The sequence below is a fragment of the Oryzias melastigma genome, linkage group LG17 (assembly GCF_002922805.2).
Source record: "Oryzias melastigma strain HK-1 linkage group LG17, ASM292280v2, whole genome shotgun sequence".
In the NCBI taxonomy this organism is placed as follows: domain Eukaryota; kingdom Metazoa; phylum Chordata; class Actinopteri; order Beloniformes; family Adrianichthyidae; genus Oryzias; species Oryzias melastigma.
The window spans coordinates 22,427,119-22,442,140 of record NC_050528.1 but is presented as its reverse complement, the minus strand read 5'-3'; the positions used below and the strand labels follow the sequence as shown (position 1 = coordinate 22,442,140).

Sequence of the window (15,022 nt, the reverse complement as noted above, 5' to 3'; positions counted from 1 at the left end):
ATGACTCTAAATCCTCTGCATGCATACACGCACACAAAATGATGTCAACTCTGTTTCAACTCCAGCAGTTCATTCTTTATTTTTTAAAATCTGGTTACTGAGGCAACGCTTAATCTGTAAAATACAACAGTGTCATCTTCATTTGTCACCATAGCAGAGCATGAGTCAGGTTTAGCACGGCCAAACTGTCGTCTCTTCATGTCTTAAGGGTAACCAAACACTAAATATACTTGTTTAATTCTTGTAATTTTAGTCTTAAACTGCCTGTGTGCTGCCTCCTACAGGTTGATATTAGGTATTACAGTTGAATTTGTGATTGGTCAGGTGGTGCAAGTCCCATGTCGTTTCAGAAGTTTCACGTCATCATGCTCTGAGCTCCAGTATAAAAGCCCCGCCCATCTCTGATTCTGTAACGGCTGATCTTTATCATGTTAGCTTTAGCATTAATTGTTGGTGTTTTACCTTTGATTGTCAGAAATCGACCAGCTTGCACAACTTTCCAGTGGACTTGGAAGTTATGAAACAGTAGTTTAGTGCAATTGGCATTGAATCCTGTGAACTCCGGCATGGTGATGAATTTGTAATGAACATTTCACTCGGGATTGTTAGCTTAATATGCTAGCCTTTACTAACTATGATGCTAGCATCATTTCAACCACTGAGATGAGAGTCTCTTTCGGTCTGGACCATGAGAGCCTCGGGAGAAGGCGGAGGTGAAAAATCCTTAACCTCCATGGAAAGTACTGTGGAGAAACTGGCGTCACTTCGCTCGGTCCTTTTGTCCAAATTAAAGACGTTACTTTACCTCAAGCTAACCTCACTGTCAATCGCAGATCCAAACCACACCTGCCTCGCTCAGCCCACCCCTTTTTGTATTTTTCAAATCTAGGCTGAGAGTGGAGTCGGTCTACAACTGACTTTTTTCTGTGTTCTGACCATTAACTGTATAAGAGAAGTGGACCATTTGAGTGTGACATCACCCATAGAAAACATCTTGTTCGCATTCCAACCAAATGAAGTCTATACAGTCGCCAGTTTTTCGTGACACAGATACCAACCTCTGGGAGACAGACGTCAGGGAGCAGTAGGGGTGGAACAATTGATCAGTGAATCAATTTATTTTCCTATGATCCAACTACTGTACTTGGAGAACTGGACTGAGTGCCCCCCCCTCGTGTTCCAAGGAAGAAGTACCTGGTGGCTCCAAGTAGCCAAAATTCCATAGACTTGTATTCCACTGTTTTCTATTGGTTAGAATAACCATTCTTGCTCTGATGCCTTTTTCTTTAACATCTTCTTGCTAATCCATTTTCATTAGATTTTTTCTTTATCACAAGTTAGTCAAGTTTTAACCTGACCCATCAGTTGACCAATCACTGGCCCCCACCTCGAACATTACTGAGCCCGCTTTCAGTATAAGGGATGGGGACTTTCAACAAGTTTTCTCATGATTGGCGACAGTAGTTACTATAGAAACATCGACTCCGACCAACTTGGACCAATCACTGTCTGGCTCCAAAATGGCAACCTCCATTTCACTGAAAAAGGAATTGACTTCATTTTGCTGGAGCCAAAAATAAGGAATTTTCTATGGGTAAATTTACACCTGCTCTGTCCAGTTCTCTATATCCAGTTAATGTTTGGACCACAAGAGGGGGAGGGGTCATTCAGTCCAGTTCTCATGTACAGTCAATAATTGTGACAGTCACACAGATGGATGGATAACTGCCATTTACCAGATATGTTCTTCTGAAAATAAGGCACATTTTCTGTGTTCACTTCATATTTCATCTTCTAATAATTAAAAAATCTTGGCTCTTGGCCATGAATATTTTCAAGCTCCCAGAGAGTCTTTGATTCGAACGACCCTCGGGAACTCTTCTCCAAAAAACTACCCCAGGACGGAGCAAAATGAAGTTCCTATTAATGATTGTTGATTTAGAGTTTGGGGCTACGGCGGACCTGAAAGGGGCAGCTCGTATTCACTCTGATCTTCTAATCAAATACAGTCCAGATGGTTATAAATTTTAAGTAAGATGCAAATATCTGTGTGATGAAAGCTTCGTCACCCTGAACCCTTCTGTTTAATGGATAGAAGCACTGTCAGTGGTGCTTAATGGAGTAGTTGAAAAGATTAAAGAAAAATGATCATTTCTGTACGATAAATATGAAGCTGCATTGAGCAGCACCTTAGCAACTGAGCAGAAATTCATCTAGCATGACCTTGTTGCAGGGCAACCAAGTAAAGCTCAGAGACTGCTTTGAATTGAGTAAAACTACAAAGTGATTGAGGAAAAAGAAAAATTGAAACGAGAAACAAGAGTTTCTTGCAAACTTTATAAAAAGGTGTGAGTAAGATTCGTCTTGAACTGTCGTTGGCTCACAAACGGATGTCAGTAAAAGGGAAAACCTACAAATTATTGGATTACTTTAGTAAAACAGGCAAACCTCTTCATCGAGCTTGTGTTTCCTCTTTCTTCTTTCATCCCTAAAGTTTTAAAGAAGCACTAACGGCGGCAACACCACGCTACCCTCTCCTCCTCCCAATCTAGCTTAGACCACAGCAGCAACTGGAAGGGAGGGGCGCGGCACTGCAGAGTTATTGATTACAACAAACTTGACTTTTTGGGGTTTTTTTTTAATTACTTTTTAATTTGTTTTTACCTGAAATGAGTGATGTGTCAAACCGAAAAGAAAATATATTAATCATTGTGATTTGACACCCCCTCAAACAGATGACAATATAGGCGGTCGCCTAGGTCGCCTGTGTCCAGGGCTGGCCCTGGTTGCTCGTTCAAGAACAAGCTAAACGCAGGTTCTTGAACAACTGTTTAGCATATGGTGTTCACACTGAACAAACCGGGACAAAATTCTTTCTCTTTTCTACTATTCACTACAGCATGTTCACCACCTACAGTTGGAAGAGGCTTGGTGCAAAATGTTGAAGGGGTGCAAATTTTACTAATCTTTCTCGTCGCATTCCGGGGGCTCTGTCCACACAGGGCGAGGCATTCCAGAGTTCTCTGGCGAGGCCATTTTCCCACGATCACATCACATCTGATCTGATCCTATCTGTGTTTCTGTGGTTCTGGTCCTTGCCTCAAAGTGCCCGTCCTCCTCAAAATTCCCAACAGTGGTAACCCATGTTTGCTACGCTGTCGGAGACATCCTCCTCTGTAACCCCTGGCTTTCTCTCTACATGACTTCCTGCGAGGGGGGCGGGTGGTTGCCTAGAGTATGGGGTTGGTTTCCCTTGGGGAGGGACCTTGTTTGTGCTTGAGGTTGGGGTGGCGGGATGCTTAGAACTCCCGGGTGGTGGTGGGCTTCTCGTCTAGGGGTGGGAGGGCTCTTCGGTGGGTGGAGCCCTGTCCTGGGCCCCCAGGCGCAGCAGCAAGGCAGTTTTCTGGTTGGCTGGGACTCGCATTCTCTGTACCCCTTTGCCCTCCCCTGGTTTCTGGTGTCTGGGGGGCCCTGGCTGCCACTGCTGCATTGCCCTTGGCGAGGTTTTTGGTGTTGGGGTGACCGGACATTCCCCCATCTTTTTGTGCTTAAGTATTAAAATACAGACTTATGATCTTAATGATTGCAAAAATTGAAAAAAAAAAACAAAACTATTTGCTCACAGTAATGCAAAAGAAATAAATACGCTTAATGCCATCTTTAATAACAATATTATGCTTAAAACATTTGTTCCAAATTATAAAATCTATCATATGGTTGTGAACTGATTTATAAAATTATCTATTTTTTATTATGTCATTTGTAGATTTTAAAGGGTTTCAGACAGACAACCTAAGGCTGAACATCTGGATAAATTTTCCTTTTTGTTAAAATGTTATTTTTTTCGCAATGATCACTCTAAACAAAAGTCCATAGAAATGTAAAAACAAATTGCAGTTGTTCAGCCAATAAAGGAAGTGGATGAAAAATAAGAGGAAAAAGTTTGGACATCCATTGTGTTACACAACTAGCAGAGAATTTCTGCAGCTTTTAAAGTGTCTTTCTGGCCTTTTCTGGGAAAATCTGGAGCTTTATGAGCTGTTTGACATTTCCTTAACATCTACCTGAAAGGCTCTGATTGCTATTCTTCAGGTGGTCTATAATAGAAATGCAGCTTATAGAAGGTCACTTTTCAGTTTTCTGTATTTTTATCATTTGTATATAAAAAAAAAAAGAATGCAATGCCAAATGGCTGAATAGGTTAAAATGAAAGCTGTACCTAGATTCAGTGGTGAAAATACGTGTTAAAATCTTATACTGTGTGTATTTTCCATTCCACAAATAAAGAAAATTTCACACTGCCATCAGCGACACACCACATTTAATGGAAAGTCTATGTAGAGTAAGATTTGCTAGATTTGCACCATGAAGGGCTATAGTCACATTCAAGAATGTGCGTTTGGCACGTTCCTGAACAGTGTATGTAGTGTGGGTCATGATGGATTGATCCAATTGTTAGGTTTAATACGGTGACCGACATGGCACACATAAATGCAAAAGAAACAACACAGCGACAAAAACCAAATCACGATGACAAAAGCCACAACCCAGCGACTGAGAGACCCCGGGCAGCGGAGCTTTCCAGCGGCTAGGGTCCTCCATGACTGTGAGGTTTTTATTTCAATTCAAGACAATAATAAAAAGAACGCAATAGTTAGTTAAGAGAAAAAAAAAAGATCCTTCCAGTTTCATTATATAAATCCCGTCTCGGATAATTACTCAAAGTTTAAAGCTATTGAAGCGTCATTTACTTGAAGCTGAATGAAACAAAAGAAAAATTCACTTATTCATTTCTGTTGTGCTGTTGCTTTTGTTGTCGTGCTTCAGCTTTTTTCATCGTGCTTCAGCTTTTTTCATCGTGCTTCAGCTTTTGTCGTCGTGCCTCCGCCTTTGCCATCGTGCTTTGCCTTTTGGCATTGTGCTTCAGCTTTTGTCGTTGTACTTGGGCTTTTCCCATCGTGCTTTGCCTTTTGGCATTGTGCTTCTGCTTTTGTCGTTGTACTTGGGCTTTTGTCATTGTGCTTTGGCTTTTGTCATTGTGCTTTGGCTTTTGTCGTTGTGCTTTGGCTTTTGGCATTGTGCTTCGGCTTTTGGCATTGTGCTTTGGCTTTTGTCGTTGTGCTTTGGCTTTTGTCGTTGTGCTTCGGCTTTTGTCGTTGTGCTTCGGCTTTTGTCGTTGTGCTTCGGCTTTTGTCGTTGTGCTTTGCCTTTTGTCGTTGTGCTTCGGCTTTTGTCGTTGTACTTGGGCTTTTGTCGTTGTGCTTTGGCTTTTGTCGTTGTGCTTCGGCTTTTGTGGTTGTGCTTTGGCTTTTGTCGTCGTGCTTCCGCTTTTGACGTCGTGCTTCCGCTTTTGTCGCCGTGCTTCAGCCTTTTGTCACCATGCCTCCGCTTTTGTTGTTGTTTTGTGGCTGTTGCATTTATGTGAGCCGTGTCGGCCTCCATGCTTCAAAGCAGCAAAGTCTCAGTAAAATGCGTACATATGCCACGATTTGGGAAATACCGTGTATAATATACGCCAAAACCGGTTTTTGCGTGCATATAATACGCGCGGTCCCAAATGTGTTGAAATGTGTTTTCCACGATTGACACGTCCTCTGGTGGAGCCATGAGCATCACAGACAGCCCCACAAACGAACAATTTGCTTTTCTAACCCTAACCATATCCGTAATCCTAACCTTAACTGGGAACGACGTCATTTAGAAAAGAGCCGGAGGATTTCTGACCACGTGATCAAAACGAAACCTAAAAAGTCGTGTATATTGTACCCCGGCGCAACCCATTCTCTACCATTGCATATCATATGCACGCAAAAAGCGTGTTTGGCGTATATTATACACGGTACTTCAGAGTGCAAAGCCGTGGAATATGTACGCATTTTACTGAGAGTGTGTTGTTCAAAGAATAATTATGTAACACAATCATTTATTTCTCTGACATAAAGTTCCATCAAGTTCCTTGTTGACCAGAGATTCTCTTACTTTCTTTGTCTACCTTTGTTTTCTTCTATCTCCTGTTCTCTGCCTTTCCACTTTGTGTGATGCTGCTCGTTTGCCAGATGATGTATAGCACAAGTAGCCTTAGTAAGGCTTTTGTTGGACCTCTTGAGGATTGTGAAAGTCTCTCCCCCTGTTTGTCCCATCCAAACACAAATCTGTGGACTGCGTCTGTCCACAGCAGTGGATATAGCGCCGTTTGAGGTCTGGAACTGGAATCAGAGTGCGGCTTTATTGAATAATCCACTGACCCAACCATCGATCGCTACATCTGTTTCTTTTCCTCTCCCTTCTTTCTGTGTCTTTTTCTCATTCTGTGCTCCTCTGCACTATCAGTCATCTTCTGGAAAGCAGCTCTGCTTGTGGTGCTCTCTCTGCCACAATGATGAACTGCTTTTTACCTATGAGGGCGAAGAAAAAGTTTGGCTGAGGATAATAAGAATTTGTCCCTGACGACAAATGTTTTCTAACAGAAGGAGCTGGGTAATTTAAACACTTGATTTTCTGGTCTGATACATGTGTGGGTTTCTTGTCTTTCAGGGACTTGGCAGTGATCGTGGCAGCCATTGCATACAACACCTGGTTCACCAAGCTGTACTGCAAAGACATGCGCTTGGTAAGATATTATATTTCAATCTGTGCAGGTTGTTTGGTTTTTATCTTTTCTAATTGTCAACCAGTTTGTCTATTTAAACCACTAATCAGGAAGAGATCTCAGTCTTTGTTGAGCTGCAAAGTTTTCTATTGTCCATACTTTTATGCCTTTACTACAATGGGTTCTTGTTATTATGCAGTTGACCTTCCATGACCTTTTTTTTTTTTTTAACAGAGCACTATGTTCTGCATTCTGATTGGGTGTAGAGCAGTTTTAATGAATCTTCTTTGTCTTATATCTCCTATAAAGTACAAATGCTTGCCAAACATGCATAAATCTTCAGTTGATAACAGCTTCATTCTATGATAGATTCATTTTTCTTCAAAGGCTTGAACTTTAAGATAATTTAAGCAAGAAAGACAAGTGTGAAAATGTTCATGTCCATCTGAGAAAAGTGTATAAAGTGTGTGTTAAGGGGTTTCACTACTTTACCACTACTTTAGCTGGAATTTTGACATTCTATTGACTATCGTAACTCTTCAACCGTTCGCGCAGTTGACGTAATTCCCGCTGATTCTATAGAAGAGACATGCAACTTCGCACTGTCATGTGTTGGTCCAAAGCAGATATGTAAAGGTGTTTTATCTGCGTCACAATCATTTGAATTATGCTGATAATGCAAATGGTTGAAGAGGTACACAAAGTCAAAGAGCAAGTGTTATTTAGGCAGTGTTGGGGATGTCTGTTGTGTTAAAGGCTTAAACATGGGTGTTAAACATCCGCATCCAGCCTGTCGGATACGTTTTTTGGCCCTGTCACGAAGAAAAAAAATATAAAAGAATGATGGAGAAAAAAAAAGAAAGTTTCTAGACCATTCCTGTGGCAAGTTAAGGTTATTTAAAGAAATGGCCGCAATGCGCAATTCCACCACTAGGAGAAGCAAAGGAAAAGAAATACCGAGCATAACAAGAGAATACCGAGCACCACAATTACCAAAATGTTGTCAAAAAGATAATAATAGGCTCTAAATATAATACTAAAGAGTGATTAGACTACTAGGTTGTTTGAGGCATTTTTTTCCAACTGAGAAAAAAAACAAAACAAAGCTACAGATAACAAGTTAATCATACGTTATTTTTGCTATTATATTCGGCCCACTTGAGATCAGACAGATTAAATGTGGCCCCTGAGTTTGACACTCCTGGACTAAAACATCTTCAATTGTAAATAATAAAGATGACTACTACTCAGATTTTGATTATTGCGGGTGGTTTTTAGAGTGCAACTCCCACAATTCAGAAAGAACCATTGTTGAGCAAACAAGAGCCTCCAAAATGTCAAAGATAGTGTACTGACCCTTGGACTACTTGGTCTGGATCAGAAGTCGTCTTTTTAGCCTTGTTCAACTGAGCAGTCCAGTACGGTCCAGTTCGGTATTTTGAGTGTTTCTATTGTAAAATGGACCCAATAAACAGTTCTGAACCATACTTCTTGGGGGCCCCCATCGGTTGTAGGTCCATAGATAAGTGGAATGGTGCGGTTGGGGCGGGGCAACTGTGGCCACTCGTTGATTGGCAGAAGTGATGACAAAATTAGAAAGCTCCAATATCCACACCACACACACACCGTGAAAACAAACCGTTCAGTGAAAGCAAGGCTTTACTGAGTAGAAACAGGCCCTCGAATTAACTGAATCGTACTGTACCATTCCTTACCATACCGAACTGGACCGCTCATTGAAAATTATGCTTTCCTTACCCTAGTCCTGGTACGTACCCTGGGTATTAGGAACCATTGCTCTGATCAATCTGAAATCTTGGTTTACCTGCAGTTGAATCATGGTACAATTCAAACAAGCAACCAAAGAAAACAAAATACAGAAATCAAACTGAACAGATGAAGTGATGCAAGCTATTTTGTCCCTTTTCCAGAAAAGAAAGTATAAAGTCAATCAAATCCATGCCATTTATCAGTATCAAATGCCTGATCAAACCGATTCCCGATTTGAATGTGCTCTATGTCACAAGAGACTCAGCAAAATTAAGAGTTGTATAGTCTTTTAGCCAATGGCCTATGTCCTAATGGCATTACTCCAACCTTTGCAGTATGTATAGTTGAGTCCTAAACTATATCCTTGTGGTACACCATATGTCAACTACTTTTAGAAAAGTATTTGTTTTCAGTGTACGAAGAAAAAAAACAATTGTTTAGAAAATATTATTGAAAGTTCTCATTCACCCATGTGATGTCTTGAAGTTGATTCATGAGATCTGGACTTAAAAAACCTTCTTTCTGGAAGCATTTCACCATTTTATAGACTGATTAAACTATGGACTAATTTTAAGGTTCAGATGCCATGACTCAACGTTAAAACTTTGATTAAAAGATCAAACAGAATCAGATAAAGATCACCAGTGTATGTGTATTTAAAAACAATCAAAGGTTTTGTTTGCTCACATAGAACCCTGGCAGCAAAATGTTTCTGTTTGTATTTAACCCAAGGTCACTCCCAACCCAACCCGTACCATCTGGTATATGAGCCACCACCTTATTGTAATTTTTCAAAGACATCGCTCCCTTTGATAACAGTGGTCAGCTTTATTTTTCTGCTTTGGTATTTAACTTTCACAGAGGTGTTTCTTCAACACAATGTTTAATCCATTTCCACAGCGTGATACATTTCCTACTCGAGTTTTGGCTGCCAGAACAAACAAATGTATCTCCTGTTGAATTGTATGTTATATTGAAATGAAACCTGGGAGTTTTGCTTTTATTTTTCGTGCTTATATTTTTTCCAGTGACATTCATTTATTACGTTATTAAAGTCTGCTTCTTATAGAAATCAGTTTTGTATTTGAAGCATTTGAAATTCAATGTTTGCTTATTTTCTCTTGGTCAGGGATCAGAGGTGGTGGAACAGGTTCTGCACACAATTAGCAAGTCCAACAGTTTGGAGGAGCTCACACTGGAGAATGCAGGACTCAAATCGTAAGTTGATGTTTTAGCCATCGACTGTATAAGATACATGGACCAAATGAGTGTGACGTCACCCCTAGAACATGGCTTACTTCCGGCTTTTGTGAAATTAATTCAATTCGGTCGCATTTGTTTTTTTGTTTTTTTTTTTTTTCTCGCGATATGTCGCCATGTTGGAGCCAGAGATCGTTAGTAAGCGCTGATTGATCCAAGCTGGTCTGAGTCATCATTTCTATGGTAATCACTCTCACCAATCAAAAGTGAGCTTGTTGGAAGGCCACGCCCCTTCCACTTGAAAGTGAGATCAAACATTTCAAACGTTCGACGTAGGATCACATACTTTTATTGAGCCATCTGATTAGTCATTTTATAACTTGAATACCATAGGCTACAGAAAAATGTCATGGGAAAAAGAGAATTAGCAAACATACTAAAGAATTGTTATTCTGACAGATATAATGATTGAGTAGCTGTTTATTACTCAATAGAAGTCTATGTGATTTTTGGCTTCTATTTGGATTGTGATGGGGGAGGGGTCACTCAGTCCAGTTCTCATGTACAGTCAATGGTTTTAGCCACCATAAAATGGATTTTGTGACATTTCTTGGTTATATTTTTCCCAGTTTTTTTCTAAATTGTACTACTTGTGTTTTGTGGCTTTTTTTCAAATCTTTTCTTCACTTTTCCTTTTTCTCTGCATCTCCTCCACTCTCCCCTCACCTTATCCTCCCACTTTCCTCCTGCCCTTTCCTGTCTTGACCTTTCCAATCCTGTCTCTTCTCCTTTTTCTCAAACCTTTACCTCTCTTAACCTCCACATTTCATCCGACAAACCCATCGATACGGGCTCCTTCACAGCCGCCTAAGGCTAGCGTAGTGTTTATCCACTAAAACAATGGGGCTTCACCTCACACGACTTCGCCCTGCATAGATGGAATCGTTTACCAGCGCTTTTCTTTCTACGGTATTAATTGAGAGGAGCTTTAGGGCAAGATCATTTACTGATGCATGCCGTAATGGAGGGGTTGTCCAGGTAGTGAATTACTTCCATTAGAGGAGACAGTTTTATAAAGGCTCCGTAAATGCAATGCATAAGCAGCATCGACCAACAGAAGAGTGGACATTAAAATTCAGTTTGTTACATGAGATAACCACAGTGAAAAGGAAGCTACGAAAGTTGCACTTTAAAAACACAAGTTAAAATCTAAATAATTTAGAAGAAAAATCAAATGAAACACGAAAAGCCAGTGAGTTTAGGAGGTAGTCCTTTTTGCCAACCTTGCTGCAGAATTTTGAGAACACAGATAAAAGCTGTTCTTTAAAAAAAAAATGTTTTTTTTAATGTAAAATCTGTGTCTTTCTCAGCTTTCTTTGCTTGAACTTACTTCTGCAGAGAAAAGACTGAGTATTTCTGTCCAGAATCAGAAAACAGGCATGAAATAAAAATTTTAAGACTTTTTTTTTTTCTTTCTTTTTTGTCAGAAAGGAATTCTCTTGTTGGATTCTGATCCAGATAAGAAAAACTTTACAGATCTGTATTCTATAGACAGTCGGTGTGTTTTAAGTAAACTTTTTTGTTTTAAAAAAGAGAAGCTTGGAGAGTTTAGAAATAAATGTTTGTACCGTATTGCCAGCACTATAAGGTTCACGTAAAAAATGTCTGTTTGCTTTATGATCCTTTGCGCCTTATATATGGTTTATTTCTGGTTGTGCTTACTGATGTTGACAGGATTTTGAGAGGAACCTGGCATATTGTCAAAATGTCGGTCTGCTTTTTTAAGAGTAGCACAGGTTTTTTGTCTCAAACAAGGTTTGGAGTTAGCATAGTCACAGTAATGTTTGTTTTAGCCATCTGTTTTGTACGTGTTGCAAACAAGGTTTAGAATTATAGGTATTATGAATATGCTAAAGTGGCTAACACACTGTGGATAACGTGTAGCATGCTAAACTGTTTTTTTTTTTTTTTGCGTCTTACAAACAAGGTTGGAAGTTATTAGCAGTAACGTTTCTTTTATTGGTATCAGTCTGTTTTTTACACATTCCAAACAAAGCTGGGATTTAGCGTTATTGTGAAAATGCTAATGTTGCTAACACTCATAAGGTGTATAGTGGTATTGGACTATTTTTTACGTGATACTAACAAAGTTTGGAGTTTGCGTAGTCACTGTATTGTTTGTTTTTAGTCATAGATTTGTTGCAATCAAGGTTGGGAGTTACAGGTGTTGTGAATATGCTAATCCGGCTAACATGTAGCGTGCTTCAAACAAGTTCTAGGGTATGTCCAAATTCCTTCCCTACTCACCAAATAGTATACTATATATTGTGTTCACAGTTTTCTGGTGCTGTCCAGATCTTCAGTTCCTAAATGGAGTGCCCTCGGAAATTCCGAGAAGTCTTTACGAAAACTAGCGTGCATCGATGCTCACTACAATAGTGAATATGGACCACAGTGCATCAGGGTCGAACGTGTTAAAATGTAATTTTTTAACAAACCATCTACATTTTCATCATCAGAACGAAAAGAAGTCACAAAAAGACACTGTTAAATGTTTGAATTTAGATTCGATTTTGGAAAATCTGTGACGTCATGTTGTGTGCTTAAAAAAGGAAAGAAAAGTATTAACCTTGGTGTCCAAATTGCTTTTAAAATCCAGGGCATCCAGGGAAAATAAATAGCATTGGAAAAATGACATAAAAAATAGGGAGTCCACACTATATATTTTTTTAGTATTTAGGGATTGTGATGGGAATTTGCACATAGCCTTAGAGTTACTGTGAACACAATTAAGAAAGTTTGACTGACCGATGGAATTATAGTTCAGTGCGCCTTACAGATGACAAGCTTAAAAATAGACAGTTTTATGATGGTGCACCTATATATATTTCCCTTGCCTGGAAATATGGTAAAAGAAAATTGTTATTTTATAGCTGCCATGAATGACTGACCCTCAAAAGCACACAAAGGCAGAAATATCCGGATTTTGTGTTCAGCCTGTGCTTTGTGCTTTGGTGTTCCAACTCCTGTGTTCACCAGCTATCCCTCACTGTTTGCTCTTGGATCTCAAAATGTTTGCTGGAGCTTTGTCCACCAAGTCTTTCTTCACATAGAAGTTTTGAGAGTGTACCAAGCGCTTAGTCTCAAGAAATAGAGTTTAGAGTTTGACTAAAATAGTCAGATATTTAACAGCTTCATCTGCTCTAACAGAAGAAAGCCAATAATGAGTTAAAAAAAAATGAATACAAATTCACATAAAATACATGCTGTATTTTTCCGACTATAAGTCACTCCGGGGTTTAAGTCCCAGCAACAAAAACTGCATTATAAAGAACAACAAAAAAATATATACATTAGTTGCTCTGGAATCCGATTAATGAAAGACTTTGTGTCATATAATTCCACCCGGAAACAAACCACAATTAATAATTTCTCTTTTCACTTTTCAAACAGTTGATACTTACATGTTTTGAAAAGGATGCTAGCCATACTAAATCCAAGTCCCTAACTGTTGACAGTTAAACTAGTACGACTTACAATTCAAATTCAAGGGTGGACTTAAAAAGTTGCGTAGCGATTTATAAACGCAAGAGTTTTGAACACAGATGCCCAAAACGTGTATGCGTCATTACGTGGACTTTTCATTAAAAATTGCTGCTCGAACTCGAATTTCTGAGGGCGGAATGTAGCATAAGATTGAGCAGCACTTCTTCCTCTGTTGTTTCAGCAAATAATGATACATCTAGAGTGCCCTCTAGTGGAAAAAAAAAACGTGACTTATGCTCTGACAAGTACGGTACTAATTAAAAGGATGGGGTTATCAAATTACCAAAACTACAATGAAATGCAAAAATCTGCAACAATTACAGCCTACTTTTGTTCCTATGCATCTTGTCAACTTTGGAATCTATTTCATTCATTATTCATATCTTTTAGTGCCAAAACCTTCTAAAAATCATTCATGTTGTTATGTAAACTGCCTTCACAGGCCTATCTGTTTTTCCAAGTGAGCTCAGAAGTTTTCTTTTTAACTTTGTCTGCAGGGACTTTCCACAGAAGATGGCGTCGGCGTTGTCAGAGAACCCAGCCTCTGTGATTCACTCTCTCAACTTGGCTTACAACACATTAGACAACCAAGGTACTCACGATTATTCTTCCACTTGGGGCTTCAACACAACTTTTGATTGTGTTCAAAGAATTTGGAAATCATTTTTGTCCTTGCAGCTCCTTTGTTTATTTTCAACTTTCAATAGTTTGTAGGAGTTGTCTTCAAGGACATGCTTTATTCTTTTATTTATTCAACCATTTTCTAAACCCGTTTTTGTTCTTTTTGGGGTCATGGAGCTGCATATACCCCTGACAGGGCACCACTCTGCCCTAGGACCTCAATCACACACCCATACACGTTCACACCTAGGGACAATTTATTAGAGTAATCAATAACCTATGAAGCATGTTTTTTAGACGGTGGGAGGAAGCTGGAGTTCCCGGAAAAAAACCACGCATGCACAGGGAGAACATGGTGATTCTGTTTTACGTCCCCCGCCGGGACTTGAACTGCTGGCCTTCTAGCTGTGAGGCAAGAGTGCTAACCACTGTACCACCATGCAGCTCACTTTATTAAAAAAATAAATAAATAACCCTTTTTTTTTTATTTTGAATGAAAACTGCATTAGACCTGTTCACTTTTTTTTTTTTTTTTTTTTTTACTTCTAATGTGTTTTTTATAAATACAACTGTTTTTGCTTATCAGGTTTTCAATATTATGAATGTTACTTTAGATTTTTATAGTCAAACTCCCTTTTTTCTCTTTCATCTACAGGTGTCTCCAACCTGATTCAACAGGTCTGCCGCCTCAATAAGGGCCTGCGGCTCCTTAACCTCTCAAAGACCTCCCTCTCCTCAAAAGGTTCTTATGATTCTCTGAAGCTCACTGACTTAAAACGCTGACATTTTGACCAATTTTGTTGTTATTCTTAGTGAAAAACAAAACTCGAATGACTTTGTTCCTGCATGAAGCTTGTTCATAATGGCCTCAAAGAGCTTTGCCCCAATTGCAGTGGACTGTGATTTATTCACACTGATCCAGAGTGGTGACTGTGTCGTGTGATCCATCTAGTAAATCATATTCAGGTCACTGTCACACAGTAAGTCTCTGATCTGCCTGTACCTAAAATCCCATACAGTGTGTGCATTAGTGTGTCCCAGTTACATTGCTTCTCCAACATTGACTGCATGCAGCAAATTCAAACAAACTGACACAAATTAGAAAGTCTGCATCTCCATATCATAACCTTCCCATCATTTATTATTCATCGTTTATGTTTGTATAACCGAGTCCTGTTGCCAAGCTGCAGAAGAGACACAATCTTTCAGTATATATTTGCACTCTCACTGCAAAACAAATGTAAGCCTGGAGAAAAACTGTTTTTAAATGTCATATGCAGTGTTGGGCATCTCAGT

At 39.4% G+C, this 15,022-nt stretch overlaps 1 protein-coding gene across 1 annotated transcript in view; it reads left to right on the top strand.

Annotated features, from left to right (window-relative positions):
- Positions 1 to 15,022, top strand: part of carmil3 (capping protein regulator and myosin 1 linker 3) — a gene marked incomplete at its 3' end in the record, with an annotated part of 127,718 nt that overhangs the window by 48,905 nt on the left and 63,791 nt on the right. The window contains exons 9-12 of the mRNA XM_024274320.1: positions 6,535 to 6,610; positions 9,489 to 9,577; positions 13,603 to 13,697; positions 14,382 to 14,468. Coding sequence (XP_024130088.1) covers positions 6,535 to 6,610; positions 9,489 to 9,577; positions 13,603 to 13,697; positions 14,382 to 14,468 — 347 coding nt within the window. The remainder of the gene's footprint in view (positions 1 to 6,534; positions 6,611 to 9,488; positions 9,578 to 13,602; positions 13,698 to 14,381; positions 14,469 to 15,022) is intronic.